The 24,697-nt window shown below is 36.4% G+C and overlaps 1 protein-coding gene across 1 annotated transcript in view; it reads right to left on the reverse strand.

Annotated features, from left to right (window-relative positions):
* Positions 1–24,697, reverse strand: part of CBLB (Cbl proto-oncogene B) — a gene marked incomplete at its 5' end in the record, with an annotated part of 127,178 nt that overhangs the window by 6,769 nt on the left and 95,712 nt on the right. Inside the window, 7 exons of the mRNA XM_082011107.1 lie at positions 2,209–2,346; positions 3,649–3,780; positions 3,880–3,968; positions 8,465–8,608; positions 16,352–16,446; positions 18,980–19,345; positions 21,642–21,827. Of these exons, the coding sequence (XP_081867233.1) occupies positions 2,209–2,346; positions 3,649–3,780; positions 3,880–3,968; positions 8,465–8,608; positions 16,352–16,446; positions 18,980–19,345; positions 21,642–21,827 (1,150 nt within the window). The remainder of the gene's footprint in view (positions 1–2,208; positions 2,347–3,648; positions 3,781–3,879; positions 3,969–8,464; positions 8,609–16,351; positions 16,447–18,979; positions 19,346–21,641; positions 21,828–24,697) is intronic.

Here is a 24,697-nt window from a genome sequence, read left to right on the forward strand (position 1 = left end):
CCCTTCAGACAGAGGAGCTATGAATACAAACAGAGGTGTTCCCCCACAGCATGGGCATATGCACATATACTTCCAAATCCAGCACTTGCACAGTAGCCATGTAACTATGTCTTGAAGTGACAAAAACAAGAGCACAGCTCAAAGGTGGTCTGTTGTGCACTGACCATGGCTCTTCTGTTTACATCCATGAGGTACTTTTAATTACCCAACCCTGCTAGGACTGTGGCCGGCAAAGCATGGAAGAGGCTGCTAAGCCTGAAGCAGCACAGTTAGAAACATCCCAGCTATTTAGTTTGGTTAGAGCTTGGTAACACTTCTATGCTTTGCATTTCATAAAGACTGCAGGGCAGATTTCCCATTCACACAGTCCCAGCTATGGGTATATATTACAGGGACTGGTAAAGGCTGTGACTAGGCTTCTCTCTGCTGATTACAGGAACAGAATGTAAAAGATGAGAGAAATATATAGTCCTGAAATATTGCATTCTCCTTTTTTTTTTTTTTTTTTTTGGCCATTGAGGATGCAGCTGAGCAAGTGTTAACATCATCCTGGACCTGGCTTTTGCTCTGGACTCATGAAAGTGTTTGTGTGCGAGTGCAACCTTTCGCTGCTGTTGATGATAACATTATTATTCTAATCTGACAGACTGATGGATAGCTGAGAAATCACCCCCAAGACTTGTACGGAAACCATCCATCAAAAACTCATCATAAATCATCTACAGCAGTTTATTTGACAAGATGCAAACTGAGTAATATGGCTTAGAAATAACATATGAATAAAAAAGACCAATCCACAGAACCACATATGCCTAAGTAGATTTATGCACTTATAAGATTAATGGAAACTGCTGATTTTATTCACTATGCAAATATGAAGAACAATACATGGCTGTAAATACATTTTCCAGGTTTTTATTTAAAAGCTATTAAATGTTTTTTAACACTATCAGTGATGTTTCTTAGGTTATTTGGAAATAACACTTAGTAATTTAAAACCCTGCATGTTTCCGGGAACTGTGCACAGATCAACAGAGATTGTGTGCGTCTGTGTGTGAGGGCTTCTATTTTTCCTCTCCATTCCCATTAGAACTGAATGGTGCAGTGTGTGTTTCTGCATCAGATGATACAATTGAGGCACCCATTCAGACTGGACTGAATAATAAAAACAGTCCATAAAAGGTCATTCCAGTTCAACCTAAACTAGCTCGCTTTCATCCCACAGCTAGTATCACTCACAAAGGTCAGCCAAACACCCGACAACCTGCCAGGCTATTATGGAGTTGCACATGACTGCTTGTCATCTACATTCTGGCATTCCTGTGATACTATCATCAAAACATTTCATTTATCCCTCTCCATGCAACTTCTAAGAAAAATAAATAGGAGGAGGAAGACATCTAACCACACCACAAGGTAGATAATCACTGAAAATATTCCTGGGACAGATAAACTTAAGGCACCAACATCCTTTGGAAGCTTCCAGAGAGACAAAAAAGTCAATTCACAGATATGCACTACAACTCACAAAAATCCTGTTGTAATCTGTACCATCAGCAGCAAATGTATTCAACTTAATTATCCTGACAATCAAACACTTTTCAACTCAAAGACAAAATTCATAAATAGTGAACAGAGCTTTTATACCTTTTACAAGCAAAACACCAGACTGAAAAAGTGTCACAGTGATTCATGGGGAGAAATAGGTGAAAAATTGACTTATCAAAAAGGTTATGAACACAGTTTCCTGAATAGAGTTTTGCAGCAAAATTTTACAACAATTCTAACAAAGCAGGATATTCTTTTCCCCAAGTTCCAACTTGAAAATAAAACCTATGAATTATGTTTTACTATAGAAAACAATGGAATTGACAAAAGGATACAGACTAGTATTACAGATTACAAGAGAAAACTTGACACTTCATGAGTAACAACCCTTACTAGAAAAGTACAATCTACCAAAATGTCTAGCCTGGTATAGAAATATTGACCTTATTTCATTACTTTGTGATAATGAAAAGTGAAGTCTCTTTATATTCTGAGTTGTTTCATCTCCACCAATAAAAAATAAGGTGTTTTTAATATTTCGTATAATGAAGTATAGACAAAAGAGACTTCTGAAGTCTGATGACAACTTTATCACAGAACAGATAAGCTCCTGACGTAAAGGAAAATGAAATAAAATACATGTTTCCTTTGTACTCCTACCAGAATGAAGGAACAGTTCATGTCCTGAAGGAGGTCGGCTTCCTGAGCTAGCAGGTTTTGTGTGCTCAATCATGCTGTGCCGAGCCGGTGGTGGCGGTGGTGGTAGTGAAGGGGGTGAGCTATCATATGCATCTTCGCCTGCATTTTAGAAAAGAATTATTAGATGAACAAAACTTCATTAAGGACTGTAGAATAAAGAGTGTAGCTTAAAATTTATTTCTCTCTGGCTGCTGAGGCCTTTAATCCTAAGGATTCATGTAGCAGTTCGGTGACTCGGTAATGAAACTGTAAACCTGACTCTTACTACGCACAATCCTCTTTTTAGGTCATGCTCTGAATGACCTTTTGCAGTGCACAGTTTCTTTCCTGGGATGGGGGGAGAGATTTCTTTCAGTGGCTCAATTGCAAAGTATGTATTGTAATGAAAGCTCCACTGAATACCTTGTAGAATAACAGCTATGTTTCAGTGGCTAAGCAGAAATATTTATATTCAAACACCAGTGCTGACTACATTGAATCTGCTACATTTATGCCAGTATTACCTTTATCTGCTGTTCTAAAGCTCTGACCCCAGATATAAAATCAATTTTCTACGGCTTGGCAAAAGAATGTACCCCTTACACAAAGGTGGTGAAGACAGGACTGGGGTTACCAAGCAGTGTGATTTTCGTGTGTTTTTCTGCCTTCCATTCTCGCAACTCAGGAACACTTCAGGGACCAGAGAGAGTATAGTGCAGGAACATGGCAAATGTTCAAAAGGCTTTATGGAACCAGAAAGTTGGAAGATGACACATAGATGACATACAGTCTAACAATCTTGCAGCTGCACTTATCAATGAAGGTGTGGGTGGTGGCCAAGCCCAGCACCGGTACGCATGCAGAGCTCACTAACTTTTGTGTAGGAGAACAGAACAGAAATAAGGGTTGGAAAAGATAGCTTTTGGTGACTGTAGGCAGCAGTGAGTTTTGAAGTGGCCCTTGATAGTGGGAAAAAAACCCAGAAATTAATTCATTAGTTTAATTTCATTTTCTTTGACTTAAACACTACCTCTTCAGCATTCTTCTTTGTATTTGATAAAAGAAATGGAATTATTTAAGCTACAGTAGGAAAAAGCCTCCACTCTTGCATTAAATTGCAATGCTCAAATTCATATTAAAAGGACAAAAAATTACAATTTATTTTAGGGAAAGCAGTTTTACTTTTCTTTATAGCTTGAATACAACTTTAGTATGCCTTTTTGTCCATCTTGCATGAGACCTTACAGACAGATACCAAGCACAGATCATTGACACAATTATTGACTTACAGCTGTAACATTTAGCCCATAGCTTGTTTGGTACTCTTAACATACTCAACATTGTTTGTTTTTCAATGAACATGGCATTTGGTCCATCTAGGCAATGTTAACCATTAAATATAATCAGCAAAAAGTCTGCAACCTAAAGGGGGCACCAGAAGATCATAATCGGAGGGTGTCCTGTTGAGCAAAGAGCTGTGTTTTGGGTTGTCTCTGGTAGGAGGTCGTGCAGGTGGCAAAGGTACCGGAACAGTAGGCGAGTCATAGACATCTCCTGAATGACACAATCACAAGAAGTGAATGTTTTCTTGCTGTACCCCTAGAACAGCACAGAGTAAATTTTCTTGCTAAATAGTGAAAAATAAAAACATACCTAACTCTGGATGTTTTGATTTCTTCATCTCAGAAGTATTGCTGTGTCCCCCATTCGTTACTCCAGCACACTGACCATTCTCACACACCCTGAAGACATACATTAAACAGGAAGCAATCAACCACTTATCCAAGTATCAATTCCCAGAATGACCAAGTACCTTAGTTGGCAGTCCATTATGTGGAAACAAATGAAAGACAGTAAATTGCAGCAATTTTAAACTTCACAGTTTTTATATTGAGAGCAGATACTGGTAAACCATCAAGAAAACTCCTTTGAAGGATTATATTGCTTTCTTAGTGGGATACTGACATGGCTTAAATAACTTACTCAAGGCTGCAGTACAAGATCGAGGAAGAACTAACATTAAACATAGTCCTCACTTCAGAGGTCATTATTTTATTCACACAGTTAAGTCACAGACTCAATCATTCTATTTTGCCTTCCCAGCTGTTGAATCTTCCCTAGCAGAAATATGGTACGGGAAATGTAAATTTTGGTAATCATCCATGCTGAAGTACACAGAAAAGTCATTAAACAAATAAAACAAAACAACAACAAAAAAACCCCAAACAGAACACCACAACACACTACTAGCAATAACAAATTTCAACTAAACTCTTAGCCAAACATAAAAAAAAAAATTGAACTAGCTAAAGCAGTTTTGCAGGTGCCTACTCATTTCTGTATCAAAAAGGTGAGTCTCACTGATACTTCTACCACAGTTTACTATTTTTTTAAAATGGAAGCATATTACACCCTCAAAATCAAACAACAGTATCAAATTAAATATGAACATCTTCTCAACCAAACAATACAAAGTTGCCTATAATCTTGCCTGTTGAAATACTGCAGGGAAAACACAGAATAAAAGTCTTTTCATAATATTAAATATTGTTTAAATAAATGTGAAAGAACTGGGAAATTACTCCTACCATTGGAACTGTGGACCCTGCATATTCAGAAAGAACAGAGAGTTTCTTTGGAAAAAGGCCACCATGCTAAACAATTCCAGCTTTAAAATAAAAATCCCAACCCACGATGAACCATTATTACTAAATACTGGCAAGTCTGCTAGAGTTATATACAGCTAAAATTTCAGATCTTGGGTTTTTACCAATAGTATGAACATGAATAAACCTATCAGCTTTGGCCATATGGAAAGGAGGGATGAATAAAGGTCTGGAATCATTTAAAATATATAAACAGGAAAGAGGAAGTGAAAATTGTGTTTGCGGTCCCAAGAGTTTTAACTAGGAGTAATGAAATCAATGTAAGAATAATTACAAGATTTTAAAAACAAAACAAAAATATAACGGTAAGAGCTATTTTGTTATGAATTAATTTCCCCAGGGAAGTAGTAGAGGAAGTGGTGCTTCTAGCTTTGAAATTAGATTGGTTCAATTTCCCAAATGCAGTGGAGGCAACACTTCCTTTGACTCCTCAGCATATACACTACATAACTGAGAATACTTTCTACTTTGATTTGTATCTTCTACATTTTCAATAATCTAACCAGCCACAGGCACTAACATAACTTAACATAACACCACTTCAGAAGTCTTCAGGTCATAATGAGCCCAGTTAAGTGATCAGTTTACAAACGATGCTGAAATACCTGTTTACATCAACAGTAAGCACCAGAAAGAACAGCAGCAAATGAGTACTAACAAGCAAGCCTTCTGTCCTTTACTTTTCCTTTTGGAAAAAGCTTTATTAGGAAAAGTCAGTGAATATAATAAAGTATCATTCTTCTAATAGCAGCCTAACTAGTAATGCTGAAATTCTTTCCCTCCATTTCTCATTGCTGAACTTGTCCCATACCTGGGAAGAGATGATCAGCTGTAACAAAAAACAGACAACTGATCTGCCAGAAAATAAGACTGTGAATTTTTTTTTGCATTAATCTTGCAATATTTTTAGCATTGTCATATCTACCGGTAAAAGAAAAAAGACTCTTAGAGGCACTACAAATTTGGAGGTAGGATGGAAGCATGACATAGTTCCTAAACTACAAAATATTCAGAAGAAATTTTGTACGCTCTTCAGTTTACTGAAAACTCTGAAGTACTATCCAAGAACTGAGGAAGCAACACTTAGGAAAGAGATAAGAGAAAGTGACACTGGGGGACACAACTGAAAGGTGCTAAAAATCTATGACAATTAAAAAATAAAATAGTAAACTCTTCTGCTAAACAATACTGACAAATTAAGCTTTTGTTGATACTCTCTTCCCTCTGAGATTAAAAGAACACAGCATCAACCAAAATCAATATTCTTTTTGAAAGCTTTATCCCAGCTTTCACATATAAGCAGTGACATTAGCTAAAAGGAGACATTTTAAGTATATGGAACATCATATATATTCATACACAAATATTCAGTAGGATTTTCTTTTTTTTTTTTTAATGCTTTGTTTTGAGCTAAAATTCAAATGGTTTGTTTTGAGCTAAAATTCTTATCAGAATCTATAATAAGAGCTGTTGGTTATAATCATAGAGCAACCTAAATGGTAAACTGAGGTATTTCTAGCAAGTCCTGGATTAATGCCAAAACACCCACCATAAGCACAAGACCAAGTATGCTAGCTAAAAAATAATCGACAAATGAAATCAGCTTTCTATCTACAGCCTCTATTAGTAATTCTAATGGCCTGGTGAAATCCTTGTACCAAACAATTGAAAACACTCAACTCTTCTGCAAAAGAAGGATACTGGAAAATGAAAAGTTTCTAGTCTTCCAGCTGGTTATTTTCTCAAGAATCTTGCAGTGTGCATCTAGATACTAGTGTTTTAGTTCAGGTCAGGAGCATAATTTGAAACAAATCTCCACAAGTCATCCCCACTTAACAGCACGTCAGTTTACATTGCAGAGAGGTCTCAGAGCATGCAGACTCAAATTGCTTCTGGATGTTGTTAACTCAAAAGATGTCCTGCAAGAGCTCATCCAATGTGCTGCAATCACTGCAGAGTACTCCAGCCACAGGACCATGTTAGGGCTAGTCTGAATCAAAAAACTCCTAAAACATGCAGCGTGGATGTGGGGTCCTTGCCGTCAACAGTCCCTTCTACAGACCCACTCCTATAGCACCACACTACTTACTAACCTAGACACAGCCCTCAGAAGCTGCTAAACCAAGGTAATCTCTTCACATACTGCTCTTCTGCTGCAGACTTCTTGTTTTAGAAAGGTTACATCCTGTGTAACTCTAGTCATGCAAGCAACTCAGCCTTTGTTAGGTGACTTTGCGTGGTACAGAAAGACATTCCCATGCAGAACCACACCACAGTGATAAAAAAACCAGCATAGGTAAAAAGGATTAGAACCTTCAAATATTTTTTTTTTTTTTGTTTCTTGCCATTTTTTTCTTGGCCAACGTTGAGAGTTTTAGTCTTTTTTTTTTTTTTTTTTAATCTCATAGGATAGATAGGAATTTAAGTACTCAAGACCATGAAGCTCAGCCAACTGTGTAATATTCAAACCTACTGAAGGTTGGATCAGCATTTCTAATAAAAGACAGAACTTTCAACCTGCATGCAAGAAGTGATCAGACTATGACCTTTTTCCCAGCTGGTCTAAATGTCAGATTAAAGGGGTCTAAAGATTGTAATTGGTTAATTTTGGGGTAAGAAACATGTCAAGCTTTATTGATGGTGAGTCCTTGACATCACATTCTGACAAAAAGAGGAAGAAATGGCAATAGGTCACTGCATTTTTTTAATAGCAGAAGAGTCTGAACTTTTTAGATCAATACTTCATTTTAATATCATAGGTTTTTGACCTACAAGACCAGTACAGAACTGGCCCTTCTCTTTCCCAAGACTTATTCTCTTAATTCCAAGACATTAAGATTTTTTTATATGAGTCAAAGACCAAGAATTTCACCAGGAATGACACAGCCTTCAGTTGCCGTGTCCCTTGGCTCCAAATCTCCTTGCCATAATCCATTAATAACTCAGAACTGTGAAAGTTTGGAGATACTACATTAGAACATGTTTAAAGCAAAAAAGATGTATTTAATGTGAATTTAAAAAAAGGTTCTCTTCCTGAAAAGCACAAAGAAAACATACTGTGAAACCTTTGGCTCAAAAAGCCAAAAAGACATAGTCCACACGGGACAAAAAGAGATGTACATACAGCTGCCAAGTCACATATTTTTCAGTACTGCATTGCTTCTTAAAATTAATTATATGAAATGTGAAAGTCTAAGATTTTCAAAGCTCACTTTGGGAATTTCAGTCACACAATGCTCTTAAAAATTAAATCTGCAAGAGTTGCGGGGGTTGAATCTTCTGGTCAGTTCTGAAACTTCAACCTAAGTGAAAAAAGGATCAATCGCAGAAATGGTATTCAAAAGCAAAACCATCCAATTCTGACACAACAGAGATACAATAAAGCAAACCTCACAGGTTTATGACTGTGGTCAAATGAAACAGATGCATAAGTAATCCAAGCTTGAAAAGATAAGACATTTCAGAAGGCGGGCAAGCTTAACTATTATTATAAATGTTGAATCCAGTTAAACTTTGGAAAAAGCAGAGGTTTTTTTAAATCAGTTGCCTTCAAGGCTGCTAAATGACCTTACCGAGCAAGAGGTTTTATATTATGACTATGAGGTGGTTGTGAGCTCAGTATTACGGGATGTGAAGAAGGAACTTTGTATTCATCATCATCATCTGTGTGATCCCTTGATTTATCAGACACAGAATTTGCTGAAGGAACAGGGCACCTAAGAAGATGAGAAAAAGATCACTTTTGCTTTGACTGTTACATAATTGACCTCAGTATATTACAGAAAATACTGTTCTTTAGCTTCAACATCCTTAATACATATCTGGTACACATACGGTAACAAAAACACCGTATCAGATTAAAACTTGTAAACTTCCCGGCTTTTTTGTCACTGAGAATGCATAAAGAAAAGGGCAGCTGACCTTTTAAGAGTTAAACAGCTACTTTAAGCAAGCACAACATAACAGAGAACTGCAAAGAATTACAGTACTAAATAGGCACTTACAAGGCTTAACCTGTTGGCACTTATCAAAAAGAACTAAACAAAAGTTAATTCAGGGCAAATAGTATTTAGCAGGGCTCAGTGAGGCAGTAGACATTCACCCTTTCAGTGAAGTCTTGTTCCTGCCATAACATTACCAAACTCCCAGAATTTGCCTATATTTTAAATTATTTTTACTTCAAACAATAATTGCCTTTAATTATCCTCCCAGACAGTGATTTAAACCACTTCTTGAAAGCAGGGGAGGCCCAGGAAAGAGGTAGACCTTACAACCTCCATTTACAGGTAACAAGTTCCATCATGGAGAATACTGCTGGGTAAGAGATTTCTTTTAAAATTAAAACCTAACTCCTATCTAGTTTTCTGTTACATGAGTGTAAGCAAAATGATGGACAAAAATTTCAATTTAGTGAGCAGTATGGGGAAAGTAATTTTGTTAGATAATAACAAGTTCAGCATACCTTTTGGCCCTCATGAAATATAGCTAACTAGGTTATAGGTCTAGCAATTAACATCATCTACTCTTTTATACTTACAGCCCCTCCATTTATAGCAATTACTCCAATACATTAAGATAAATAAGAAACTCACAAAACATCTGAGATACAAAAGCTCCCATCAAGGACTTAAATTAACTTCAGCTTGATCATACATGAAAACCACAAACAGAAGTTTGCCACAAAAAAAGCCAATAGCTGGAGGACCTCAAATAAAGATGTGCAATGCATCCACAGCCATTTTGATTTGTGGCTTGAAAGTATGCCTAATGGCCCCTGAGCTGAACTACATGCTACATTACAAGATACATCTACTTCATACATCATTTAGGGAAGTTCTTAAGGACTGTAAGGAAATATGAGAAGGGAGTGGATATACTTTCTCTTCCTGTGGTCTAATTCGTTTGATTTTATCATAAGGGCAAGAGCTGAAATGACAGGCCAGGCCTATCTCATTTTTCTCAACACGAGAAGCACCTGAATCACACAGCACACTTCTTCACAAAGGAAAAACATGTGTCTCCCTATTTACTGTAGATGATGCCACATGACTTCACAACATTCAGATATTCCATGAACAAAAATGCATAACTAACTACCATGAGTATTAGCCAGTCACTAAATGAAGAAATAAATAAAGGGAGAAACAGAGAAGGAAGGGGGCTGATGTGCTGCTTTTGTTTGAACAAAGTCTAGAGCTCCCTAGGTACTTCTAACTTCTCAGACACTCTTTCCTTCAATCAGTAATATACTTTTGACTTCAGAAACAAGCTCATGAAAGATGGGAATCCAACTTCTTTTGCAATGACATACTAGCCAAAGACAGGCAAAAGATGATTTACGCCACTGAACTGCAACCTCTTCAGCCACCCTCTGTAGAGGGAGCAAAATTCCACACAGTAATGCAGTGTGAAATTCATTTTTCCACCTTTGATTTCTTAGATGGACAAGATGTTTGTGTCACTCTTGTGTGGTCATTTAAAGAACAGAAGGTAAAAATGTACCAGGACAGTGGGAACTCTGTAGCATTCTTAGGTAGACAGTCGAAAGGCCTACAAAGAATAGATTTTCTCATTCCTGTGGACCTGCAATCATTCTTACACGGCAATCCAGCATGTTCTGGAGATTTTTTTTTTTTTTTATATATATATATATATATATATACACACACGTGTGTGTGTGTCTCTAAGTATATATAAGCCTGTGTTTTTTGAAAATAATCACAAATTGAATTGCAGACTTCTGCAGATAGCAATGTTTGAAGTATTAGTATCTACACCAGAAACACCCAATATTGACCAAACCACACTGGTAATACTGTTTGAAGCCCTCTTCAAAGGCTATTCCTGGGGAAAAAAAAAAAACACCAAAAACCCCCTTCTCTGAAGGCCCTATCTGAAGCTGGTTATTTTGATTCCAGGAATTTTGATTCCTGGAACACTGTGAATTATGTTAATTTTTTTTAAGGAAATCTACAGAGTAAAACTGAGAGCCTAATCACCACCTGAACTAAGTACGGCATTGTAATAGCTAGTCTTATCAGCTTCCTGATAGAAACAGTTCTCAGACAGGAAGCTGCAGGATTTACTTACTGACAATTTACAAACTAAATAAATTCAGTATACTCAAGGAATACATAAAAAGTTTTCCCTTCTTCACCATGCCCCTGCTTTTTTTCTCATTTATTCAGCAGACACAAGAACCTAACTTATGTTGTAACAAAGCTATACCTTTATTCACAGGATACCAGTGTGTATACATATGCCAAAATCAATTTCCCAACATCACTGCACTGCTGAGAAATTGTTACTGGTTTGGAGCTATTATTAAAAATGTAAGTTCCAAGTCTCCTGCTTCTGAAGAGTGTGCAGCCTTAGACAAGTCCTTCACACTAGGTAAAGACTCTCCTTCCCTACCTTGAAAGTAAGGAAAATATTTTCCAGGTTGTAAATATTGCTATGTGACTAATATCTGAAAGGTGCTTTTTATTTGTAAAGCAGTAGAAGAGTTAGAGTACTAACATACAGCCAATATACTCTCCATCAGGGTCCTATAATTGTCCTATATTTACATTATATTTTATTAATAATTCAGAATTATTATTTTTTGAAAATAATATTGCTCTTCCAATTTCCTCCAGTTATAACAGTATTTGACTCCAAACATCTTTTGCATTGTTCTGCTAGAGGTCTACCCGATTTTCTCCATGATTATTGAAATTACTTCAAGATCAAAGTGTTTTATTAAATCTCTATCATTCTAAGACTAACTCTATTGATCTACACAAAACCACCTAGTAAGATAAAGAGACAAATATTTTACAGGTTTTTGTAACTAAACAGATGAACATTGTCATTGTAAGCGAAGACATGAAACACTTAGGCATCTGTTTATCAAGCTGGTGAAACTCTCTGTAATTAACAGTTTACAAAACTTCATTACTCTTACATCTTTAGAAGATTTGTGTACAGAGGAATACAGAACTGACCAGTACATTGTATTTATATACTCTCTAGTTCCCCTTCCTGTTCCTTAAGTGGAAATACTTTAAAACTGAAAGTCAGAATTACATTCTGGTAAGTGATGACTTTGTATTTTCTGGTTTGTTGAACAGAAGGATAGATGTCAATCTCCCTTATACTACTGAGCACCAAGGGTCAAAGGCAAAATAGGAAAAGATGTGAGAATTCATTTTTGTCGAGTCACTTAATGTCTAGCTTAGTTGTAAACAGAACTCCAAGGAAACCAACATCTCACACTTATTTAAAAGTATTTCAAGGGAAGTTTCCCCTTCCATCATTTACTGGTAAACTGATTCACAGAACTTAGGCAGGATAAACTTGCAGTCCATGTATTTCAGTCTGGATCAGGACTGTGCTTTTGAAATGAATCCCTTTAATCTCCCCATTTACCATGCTTTGATTTGCACCGAGGAGTGCATTAACTTGAATACTTTCCAGATTAAACTACAATACATGATATACTCCAAGTGTGCCCGTACTATGTTCCAATTGCTAAAGACTGTTCACATTCATGGGGCAAGACTACAGCTAGTTGAACTGCTGCCCCGTAACGTGTATGGTACAGACATCAGGCCCTTACTATCAACTCTTCCGTCCTATGCAGAGTACTATTTGCTAGTGCAGACAAAAGCTTTACTCTTCTAAGGCCTCAAGCAAACTGTTTCAGAAAAATAAGTGTTAAGTTATATGGGCCACATGATCAAGTCAACTGCCCCTGAGTGCACTCTACCCTTAAAACCAAAGGGTACATGAAGCAGTTCACCTTCATTCGTAAGAGGAGGACACAATTTTCTATTTGTCACAGAGTAAGCCTGCAACGCGACGAGAATTACGACAGAACAGCTGATGCATCCAAACTCACTGGCCTGTCAAGCTATGAGCTAAGGGCACGTTGTGTCCTCCAGAACATCATCTCTGACGTCTAGAACCTGCACGTTAGTAGCACCATGCCAAAGGCTGATTTCAAGGGAAGCAGAATTTCTAAGCCACAGTTGCCTTTAATGGAACTATGATTTCACCTTCAAAGTTTCTTAGCAATACAGAAGGGATAGCAAGAGGAGAAATACCTTTAGGTGCTACTTTTCCCTCAACTACCTCAAAGCAAAAAGATATTCCTAATATATTTATAGAATACAAAAGGTACTTGGAATTGGATGTCTCATTATATACTTAATAATAGATGCGCTCTCACAGAAAATACCACGGTAGTATAAAGCACTTTCGAGACAAAGAAGCCGATTTTCTATTGACGTGGCAAAATGGGACCTTCTTACAGGAAGAAAACAAACACTATTTAACTCGAAAATTTCTAAGTTTGGGGGAAGAACGGTTCTGTATGTTTGACACAAAAGTTTTATTTATTTTTTCAAGACTAAAATAGCAATTTGATCAAAGCTGCTAAAAATAAGCTGACATAATTGCAGCAGTCCAATAAAAAGAGTAACTCTTTCAACATGTAGGGTCAGCAACATAGCGGCTGAGTAGAAAATAAAAATCGGATGCTTGTAAGTCTAGCAGCTCATTATTATAGTGTGGTTAATAATGATCAATTTAGTAAAAGGAAACTAAATAAATAAATCGGCACCATTTCCAGAAAAAAGACACTAGTGCTTTTATATTAATGTAATTGTATTTTCTTTACTAAAAGTCATATTTGTAGTGTCTTATTCAGTAAAGACTGATCAAACAAGTTAGGTAGAGAAATTTTAGAATTGTGACGTTTCAACTAATGGTCATTTTGCCTCCTCACTATTTAGACTAAGATATTTCATTCATGGTCAATGTATCCTTCAGTCAAACCTGTGAAAGTACAGACTTACGATAATACCTACAAAAAATAAAATGCCTTGCAGCTTTATGAAAGAAACTAGCTCTCAAGCCACAACTCCACAGAGAACGGAAAGTAGAAAAAAATTAGAAACTTGCACTAGACTGACTGCAGTAGCACAGCTGTGGAAAGCAAGAGTATTTTGGATTAAGTCCAATTCAACATATTTATGAGGGCTTATTGCAGTCAATTTAACAGGAGGAAAAATACACTGTAACAATATTCACTCTGACATTTCAAATTAAATCATGCTAAATATTATTTACGTTATCTTTTTGAAAGCTATTGTCATGGTTGGTAGAAATATTTAACCTATAAAACTTGCTATTTTTGAAGATTTTGAAGATTCCCCACCACCCAGTTTTTCCACTTACATATTGCCATGCACTATTACAGATTATTGGGGTATTTTCTAGTAGTAACAAAAACCTAATTTGAAATAAATTTTAAATAGACATATTAGTGTTTCAAGAAACAACATACAACAATCAATTTTTAATTTTAACAGTCATTCCATGTGAAATTTTAGTAGTTGTTAATTCATTTGAACTTCTGAACCCTAAGTTATATATTGATATTTTTACATTTTAAAATTCAAAATTTAAAACATGCTGTATATTTCTTTAAAGTACGAAAACAAACCAGAAGTAAAAGTTAATTTCCTCCTGAAAAGCTTATGGAGTTTGGTTTTACCAAATTAAGACTTTCTTCTGGTTGTTTTCTATTAGTTTTCTAGTATAGTTTTCTATTCAGAAGACTTCAGCTAATGAAGATGTTTCTTTTGACCAAGCTAAATTCACACAGCCTAGTTTTGGATTGGCTTGACATGGATTTTGTGCCTGTTCACATTGGAAAGTTCACAAGATATTGTAGCAATGAACACTGTATGGTGTATGTATACATCGTACTAGGCTACATTTGCAAAAATCCAAGTAAAAAATGGGATTTTCGTGAAGCAGAATGTTTTGATATTTCAACACCATGAAAAATAAAAATAAGAATCTTCCCTTCTTCAGAATTCAGTTTGCTTTGGAATATGAAAGTATTTAGTTTGTCTTTTGGATTTATTGTTTTCTCTTTCTGACTGACAGGCGGTGGAACATCCCAGGGTTTGCACTGTATCATGGAAGTAGTCATCAATCCAAGGAGATCAATCTATAGAGGGGATTGATTACATGAGGTATCCAAATGGTACTACTGTGATATCCTACCTCAATCAGATTACATCACAACATTTAATTACAAAAATGTCTGGATAATGTTCTAAAATTTGCTTCTGAACTGAAAGTAAACATAGATTTCGACTACTTATAAGGAAGAAATGTACACAAAGGAAGAAATATCACAATGAGGGTGGTGAGACACTGGCACTGGTTGCCCAGAGAGGTGGTAGATGCCCCACCCCCAGAAACATTCCAGGTGAGGTTGGATGGGGCTCAGAGCAACCTGATCTCATTGAAGATGTCCCTTCTCATTGCAGGGGGGTTGGACTAGATGACCTTTAAAGGTCCCTTCCAACCCAAACTATTCTATGGTTCTATGGAGAGCTTCAATTCAGCAATTATTCCACCTGAACACATGTCTCTGAATGAAAGTCAATGCTCCACTGCACCTTTATTCTAGCACTTAGGAAGAAAAAAATCCCAACATATCAATAATATGCTGAAATATATGTGTCTTTTATGTTACCACTAACTGAACAACGGAGTGAGTGCTGAAGATATGGCAAAATTACACACTAATGAGAAAATTCTCAGTATTAATATGTACCGACTGCCCAATTACTTTATTTGACAGCAAGAATCACAAGCAGTACATGGGAAAGAAACTGTAGGATAACATCAAACATTGCGATAAGCTCTGATTTCCTTAGAAAACCACAAAATATTGACAAATAGCTTTATAGCATTTCCAAGCTTTCTAATGTAAATATCTCTTGTTGGGCAGAAAAATCTGTGTGATTCAGAGTCCAAAGACACTTGCTATGCACAGCAATGTCTTGGTACCAAATAAACAGCCATGTTACTGGAAGACAAGAATAGTCTACAACTTGAAATGACAAAATTTCCTAAACCATATTCTGGAACTCAGGGAGGTTGACTCCATTTAAAATGGGTATAAAATGTTTTTCTTTGTTTTTCAGCCACAACAAAGAAAAGATACTGGTGTGAACCCTGGGCTCCCTGCGTACAAAGCCCAGAAAGCATGACTAGATTGAGGGCAGAATGCACACATATCATGCTCTTTATCATTAGTACCTTCCCAGAATCTCTCATCTCCTGCGATAAATAGCTCTGACCACACTTCTGTAGTAGTAGAAGCAAAACCAGTGTCTGCTCCCACAGCCAAATGCCTGTGAGCAAGATCTGCCATAATTTATTCTCTCTTCCTAGCAAAATGTAGTATGTTCAATTAACATTAGAACTGCTCCCACTTAGTCAATACAATTTATGTTTCCTTTGTAGAACCACATTAAAGTTAATGGAAAATGTATCACCAAGTTATATTCATTCATTTTACTTCTTTCTTTTTCCCGTTTGTCTTCTAGCACCAGAGAATCGGTGTATTATCTAACGTTAACACATTTCTTTTACAAATAAAGTTAACTTACTTCATACTAGGGATAATGGAGGCAGCTGGAAGAGGTGGTGAAAGCCGTGGAGGGACATCATATTCTTCATTTATCAGATGGCCATTTGAAAAGACCTAAAAATCACAGAAGTGTTACAATAGGTCCCTCTTCCTGTTTATCACCATGGATGTTCATCAACAAAACCGACCTTGAGAAGATTACGGGTAAAGGTTTTCCTAGTAGTTCATGCTATGGAGCTGTTATCCGAAGTCACTCTTTCATACCTGTTTCAGCTCACCCCATTTGGAGCTGCAGAACACGTTAGCTTAAAACTTCACCAAAAGAGGAAGTTCCACATCATGGTTACTAGATGGACTACTCAGTTACAGCTGAACTGCTTGGGGGAAAATTAAGGTTTTGAGATTGCAAACCAATCAATGTGAGAGAGATAAGTACAGTGGGAAAACAACAGGTACAGCATGCTAAACATATTGATGTTTTTAAAACTCTGATACAGTGCCTGCCAGAATCCACGTCCTACCCACCGCACTTTCTGATTCTTGGATTTTACCAATAGCAGAAAGATTTATATATGAATCGGGGATAAAAATTCATTAAATATTTCCCTTGTGAATGTGCACACAGCCTGAAATGGTAATTCAGAGTTGTCAGTTGCTCCATTTAACCAAATAGCATAGATCTGTAACCTGAAGATGACAGTTCAAACAGCATTTGTTTAAATACATATGTAACTTCTCCAGCCTACAATGCCACTTCTACACTGAGTTATTATTCTGATTTGAGAAGTATTCATTCCATCAGCTTCAATACTGCACCAGACCACAACTGGAATGCTATATGAAGACATAAACCCAGTATCCTTTTAAAATCAGATGAAAAGCTACAGCATTTTGAACAACAGCTTAGCTGTAAGTAAAATTTTGGTGGTTTGCCTCAATGCTGATAAAAGGACATTCTAATTATATATAACATCATGGACCTCTTAAGCACCTTTCATCATATCTGTCAATGTTCTTTACCAGTACTAATCGAATTTCAGTAACATACTTTCAAAATAACCAAAATATCCATGTAAAAAAAAATTAAAATGGGGGTAGAAAGGTTAAATAGCTTGTAACCTTGGGAAAAGCAAATAGAAAACCTGATGATTTCTAACTACCGTGACTTAACCACAAACCCATCCTTCTTAGCACAAGCTATTTAGTCTTCAAGGAGGAAAAAAAAAAAAAGAAAAGAGCAGCTTTGAGTTAATAACCTGTTTTATGAATAAATTAACTCAGCTGCTTTGATAAAACTGATTAGAGCAGAACTAGGAATTTTTTCTTAGGCCATCACCACTTCATCTCTTTTCAAACCTAGGCCTCCCCAACAGTACATATTCTTGCAAGCTGTCTGAAGCTGCCTAATGCCAGAACTACTCCCCCTACGCTCTCCTCCCCAGATATCTTCAACTAACATACAGAAACAATCCTTCAATTTTTTTTTTTTGGCAGAAGAAACACCATAGTTATAGACATACAATACTATTCACTGCAACCAAGGACAGGAAAACATACTTCTCCTGTGGGTGACAAGTAGATGTCCCCTCACTAAACCATGCAACCTTTCTGCCGATTGTCTAGCAAGTGACAACTCTGAACACCCTCAGCACTGAAAATGGATTATTGGACGTTACACTGGACATTTGTACAAGAGAAGTCAAAAGCTGCCATGGACAAATTACAACAATGTACAACTCCAGCAGCTGGAGTTCTAATTTAAGTACAAAGAAGGAAAAATTTAGCTGAAGATATGTGTATTACTGTAAACAACTGACAAAGAAAAAGGGAGCTGTAGAATATTGATGATAATACTAAATCAAATAATACTGGGGTTGTGCCACTGAACACTTTCAAGGATACTGCCCATGCAGCCAGTGGTAAAGATACAATAAATGATTCTACATTAGCTTGTCTTGGGATGTATTTGTTTCCTCTTTCTTAGGGTCAAGGCAGGTTAGAACTTCTCCTTTAGAACACAGTGAACATCATGACTAAGTTAATGCTCCTTTGAAAATGATGTTTTACTGATGAACAGCACAACTGACCTTTAGAATATTTAGCTTTTTATGTTAATGCACACAATATATCTGACAATTTAAGTATATTTGTATACATCATCTGTAGATATTGCATACTTTACAGATTGAAGGAGTTCCAAGTCCTCACCTCACCTATGACACAGGTAACTGGAATATCTACTATTCCATCAGCACCTGCATACACAATTTTGGCATAAGACACTTCCAAAGTGGACCTGAGATGCTGTATTACTATACTACAGCATATAGTGCTATATTATTATCATGCACCAACTGCATGAATAATTTGCTAAAAGAACATAGGAAATCTAGAATTTTCTCTCCATGCCATTTTTTGAAGGTTTTGTGTCAAAATTGTAACTTAGACCCTCATGTACTGTTGCTTTACAAATTCACAGTATTTAACAAACCATTTATTTATGACCAGCTTATTATTAAGTACTTACAGGAAAGAACTGGAAACAGCAGATCAACACTAACCAATATAAACGTAACTTTGGCCAGTGCAAAACAATGCTGCAGTAGGTTATCAAATTAGGATTCAACACATCTAGCTCATTTCATACCTTGGCACCTTCTGCAGGCAGCTCATGACGTCTATGTTTCCTCATAAATCCTGGATCAGAACTTAGACGGTTGTGCCTTCCATTTATGTTTGAAATTGCAGTCAGTCCTGGTTTGGGAGAAGTATCATTCCCTATTCGACATCCTGCTAACTGACTTGTCCCAAACACATCTCTGGGACACCAGCCTTCAAGGGGCATCGGCTGGTCTCTGGAAGGCACGCTTTCCGGATGATGCAGGTGCCTGCTTATCCTGTTGTCTGGTGGAATTGGAGGGGGTCTCTCCGGTGGGGGTGGTGGAGGATCACGCAAGGGAGGTGGTGGTGCTGGCAAAGGTTTGTCTTGTTTCCTCACCATACAAGGAGAAGACTAAACAACACAGAAAGTTAAACAAAAAGTTAGATATAGACTATATTTCCCACATGATCAAGTATGGCTTGAGATATTTTCAAGGCAGCACAAGCGTACTTGCCAGTAGTTTAAATGTTAGTCTTGTCTTTGCATTCTGCAGACAACCTGGCCTCTCTTCAGCATGCCCCCATTTCTGCTGTTGCATGACTAACCCAAGGAAGGAGGTGGACGTGAGAAAAGAAAACTGAGGCAGATTTATCTGACCCGTAAATTTTTTTTCCAGAATCCTTTGCTTTGATACTTTGAATCACTTATTTAGCTGCTGAAATGAATTCTGAGGAATGTTTGGAAAAAGCTGAAAACCAAGTTACCAGAAGAAAAAAACCAAACAACATATCCAAGTAGATGTATAGCTTCTAAGAGCACAAATCTGGTAAAAACAGAACATTTTCATTAGGAGTGAGTTACTAACAGCATTTGACAAAATAACACTTGGGCCTGGTCTATTATGAAATGTTTTTCCTCTTACCACCAGCTACCATAAGAAATACAGGGAAGATTATTTCCCTTGGAAGATGTAATTTTCATGGACTCTGGTAAGCCTGCATATTATTGTTACCACTTGAAGAGACGGAGGCCACAAAAGTTTTAAAGTAAGAATAGTATTTGCTCTCACTTCACAGGCTAACCCACCACTAGTCTTCGAGCAGCACCTCAACATGTTACTTAGATTGAAAATAAGAGTTATTGTACTGCCAGGTCTATTCAGATAAATAGGACAGTATATCAAATATAGCAGTGTTTAATTCAGCTTCTACTTAAGAAAAATAGTTATTCTCACTGTCAAGGCAAGACTTTAATGGCTAGGTCCAAATTTTTTGTTATAGGTCATAGTTATAGTTTTTCATTGCAGAAACAAAGAAGAGTTTTTTGACTGAAGTAGTAGTCTTGTCAGTACTAAATTGTCTTTTTTTTTTTAATATGAAATTTTTTAAGGTATGAAAAAAATCCCTTGTTGCTCCCATCTTCTTTCCTTTTCATTCCTGCAAATCTTTTTTTTTCCCTCCAGGAAAAGTTTCAAGGAAAAAACCTTGCATTTTCAAAATAATGTCACCAAAAATTTAAAGCAATATTAATGCTATTTCTGAATTTCTGTTTTTTATGAGACATGAACTTTGTAAAAATATGCTGCTGTAAAATTTATTTTTAATCAATGTGCCAAATGTATTATAAATTCCCTTGTATAATACAAAAAGTGATGAAAGAAGCTTAAAGAAACTATTCAAACATCTGTTTTTTTTTCTCTGAATTATAAACCGCTAGAATCTTAATAAGAGGTTGATTTTTCAAGCTTGAAGTAAAAACCTGACAAAATAAATAGGGTACTTCATACTGGATTATGAATACACAAGTTTCAAGTCATGTTTTGAACTTGAATTCATCATCTAAAAATCAAAAGGCAGATCTAATTCCCCCTCTCTATACAGCAATCACAACAAAATGATCAACTCATAATAGAGAGCAACAAACACAGTCTTTGTTCTCATTCATGCTTATCCACTCAAAAAATCATTAACTCTTTAGTATCATTAGTTTTACATAACACAGCATACAGTTTATTAGCTATAGAGTCATTATTATTTCCCTTGAAACTTGAGTCCTAATATATGCCACTTAAGGTTTTGAAAGCAGAGTATCTGCACATATTTTTCTTGTAAGTATACTGTGAAATTGAGCATTCATCATCATCAGACCACAACATATAATTTAAATGAGATAATGACCTTAAAATCTGTTTTGAGGAAACTTTCATTTCTGTTTACTTTCTTGAATTGGGGTTTATTACAGAATTAACCCATTACAGCAATGTCTTTAAAATTCTGACCATAACCCAGTGCAATGCAATCATCAAACAGAGGTCACATTTGACCAACATAAGGTATTATGCAAAAGGACAGGCACTCCTCAAAGTCAGCTGAGGGAGAATCATAGAATAGTTTGGGTTGGAAGGGACCTTCAAAGGTCATCTAGCCCAAACCCCCCGCAATGAGCAGGGACATCTTCAACTAGATCAGGTTGCCTAGAGCCCTGTCCAACCCGACCTTGACAGATAAGAGGTGTAATCAATATGTATCTAATCTGTGGTTTTGCTAAACTACAAGGAATTAAAGTTCTTTTGGACAGAGCAAACTCCTGAGAAAGAAAATACACATGGAAAATTTCATAATAGTCTATCTTCCAAAACAAAAAAGCGAGCTCACCTTGAAAACAACCAAATACAATTTTTCAATATTTGCGTATCAGTAAGATTTACCTTTGGTGATCCAGTTGGGCTAGCACATGGTGACCGTGCTACTCCCTTCTGAATAAGATCCAGACGAGGAGGTACAGGTGGAAGACTAAGATGTGGGACTTGCAGGGGGTCTGGAAGTGGTTTTCTTCTTTGTGCAAGAGGAGAAGATCCCGGGGAAGTCACTGGAGAATTCTGCCTCTCATTGCACTTCAAGACAGAGGAAAAAAAAATGATTAGTATTTACCTGATGACCAAGTATACAATTTCCATTCAATAACTAAAACATTTGATACTTGTCAGGTACTTACTAATAGTCATTTATCATAATGGACACTCTGCTACTCTTAATTAATAGACAGTATAGGTGCTCAGCTTACGGTTACTGAAAAAGAAGTCAACAACTCATTCTACCACAAAACTAAGATACATGTCAACTTGTGATGAAAATAAAAGAATATATATTCCAGTAATTTGCTTTAAAAACAATCATTGCTATACAAAAGGAAACAATCACAAACAGAGATTCTACTGTAGTAGTGCTACTCTTGATGACCTTTTTATTCATAGAGAGTACTCATCTAAAATTCTATACAAGACTGCTAAAAGCCAGATGTCTATGATATTGTCTGTTAACTACAGCCCACTTTCAAATCATACTTCCATAGAAAATGTAATGTATGTGTCTTCCGAAAACTTATGAATCAAAATCATCAGCCATCCAGTAGGCAAAGCATTTACTTCTTTCCTCATTTGCTGATTTACAAAAAATGTTTTAGGACAATTCAATTTACCATTTTAGTAAATATTAAACTAGTGACACACACACATGCTTAACATCCCCCCAAGTGATGAATCATGATTTTTTTTTTTCTTGACTTGTCCTTTCAAGTTCATCAGACCAAAGATTTCAATTCTCAATACAAGCTCCATGCATTTTTGCAACTAGTTCCTAAATCTCATTTGGCCAAGTTTTAACAAAGACAGTTTAGTTGTTTGCATATATCAAATGTGTGCTTTCCCTGACAGTAAACATGAGTAGCTGTAAGACATTCACACCAAGCATCAGCCTCAGGCCATTTGTGCAGAGGCATCCAAGTATTCTTGCTATATAACTTGCCTATAGAGGCTAACAATCTGCCATCTTCTTAAGAGGAAAGCATATAAAATTGCTCACAAAAACGCATCCACCTCAAAGCTAAATCACGTTGATGAAAACCTTTCTCCTCTTTTCATAAGCTTTTTCTCACCAATGCTATACATCCCATAGTAATGACAGGGATGGGACTAGGAAATTCTTTAACAAGGTAAACAAGTAAACAGCATTGCCTTTCTTTACATATAGTGATTATGTCAAAAAATTTGAAAAATTCATAAATTCAGGAGATCCAGGAAAAGACTCTAGTGTATACTCACTCCTTGCCCTGTGTACTACAGCTTAGTTTAATATTCTGTCCTATACAATTGGGATAGCTACCAGATTTCCTTTTGAAACCACAGTAATACTACCACAGTATTACTGGATAATACTGCAAGAAAAAACGAGACAGAGGAGTGAGGAGGTGTTGAAGACCTAGAAGGCTGAAGTTCAGTTCCATTGCTAGAATGATACTATTTTTGGCGATATGTAGGGTCTTACCATTTGGCCTACATGTGTAACTTCAGTGTCATAGCTACACATTCAATTTCAAGAGAATTGAGCAACTCAAGATTTGTGCTCTTCATGGCTACCAGAAGCTTCCCAGTTTCTCCTTTCTATAAAGAAGTGGCCACAATGTTCATAGTAAATAGCCTGACCATAGTCCTTAAATTTTCTTTGTTTCCTTTAACTGGTCAATGTGCCTGACCTTGACTGGAAGTCCAGCCGGATAAACACATGAATGATTGCGAGGTGCTTAGCCTCTCTGAACATTATGGCAAGTTGAATAACCAAGCTAGATATCTATCTCACAAGCATGCCTAAGCGACCATAATTATAAAATAACTATACAATGAACGTCAATTCATTTTCCTTAACAGAAAGCATCTACCAGTTAAATAGCATAATAAACACTGTATCATTTAATAGCATTAGTTTTCAAAGTTTAGCTACAACTCCACCAAGCATTCCTAAAAGCCAAGAGCAATGTAATGTAATATATTCAATGCTTTGTCTTCAGCGTCAGACAGAAAATGAATTTAATTCCCAAATTATTTGAAATAGAACCAAATAAGGAGGTGTCTAACCTCCAAAAAGATACAATTATTTAAAATAAATGAAAGGGTTGTAGTAAGTCCCTACATTTTAGGTGTTGCCCAACACACTGTGTCTCAGTCAGCAGGGAATTGCTCCAGAAGATCCAAGAAACAATCCTCTCTCTATATATAATAGGAGTTGGAAACAAAGAATAAGCAAAATAGGAAATACTGAAAACAGAGTACTGGACTGGAAACATTTGTTTGGAATTTAAGGTGTTCGTTAATCACATTAATTAACTTGACTTCCTGATGAGGGTAACCTGACAGAGCCTCAAATGTTGCACTGTGTGCTGTTATGTGAATCCACAGCTAAATGAACAACACTGTAGTGACAGCATTTTAAGAATATCCACCACTGTTTCTCTACAACAACTTTCTCTTACACAGTTCTGCTCTAAAATAATCACTAGGCAAAATTATACACTCTTCCCTCAGTAAGTCCACTGGTCTCATCCATGTGAGAGTTCTTTTCTCCAGCCGTCAGTCCAGCTCCAGCAGGGAGAGAAATCATGGAAATATTCATATTTAAAACCCACTGGGGACTGATGTTATTTTCACATTTATGGAACTAAGTGCCTGAAAGACACACCTAATATGTAGTAAGCAGTAACAGAAACTAGAACAATGTAAAAATTTATTAAAAAATTCAAGATTCTTAGACCCTGACATGGTTTTAATCCCATTGAAAGAGATAAATTTATGTGATAAAATTCTGGTTCCATATGTATTTGGTATTTAGCTCTCTCTACCCACCCTATTCCATGAATGGTAAATCACAACTGCAAAAATTGAAATTTTTTTCCAATGTCTTAAGTGTGTGAAAAAATTTCAATTTAAGCTTA

The sequence above is a fragment of the Phaethon aethereus genome (assembly GCF_964289735.1).
Source record: "Phaethon aethereus genome assembly, chromosome: 1".
Taxonomy (NCBI): Eukaryota; Metazoa; Chordata; class Aves; order Phaethontiformes; family Phaethontidae; genus Phaethon; species Phaethon aethereus.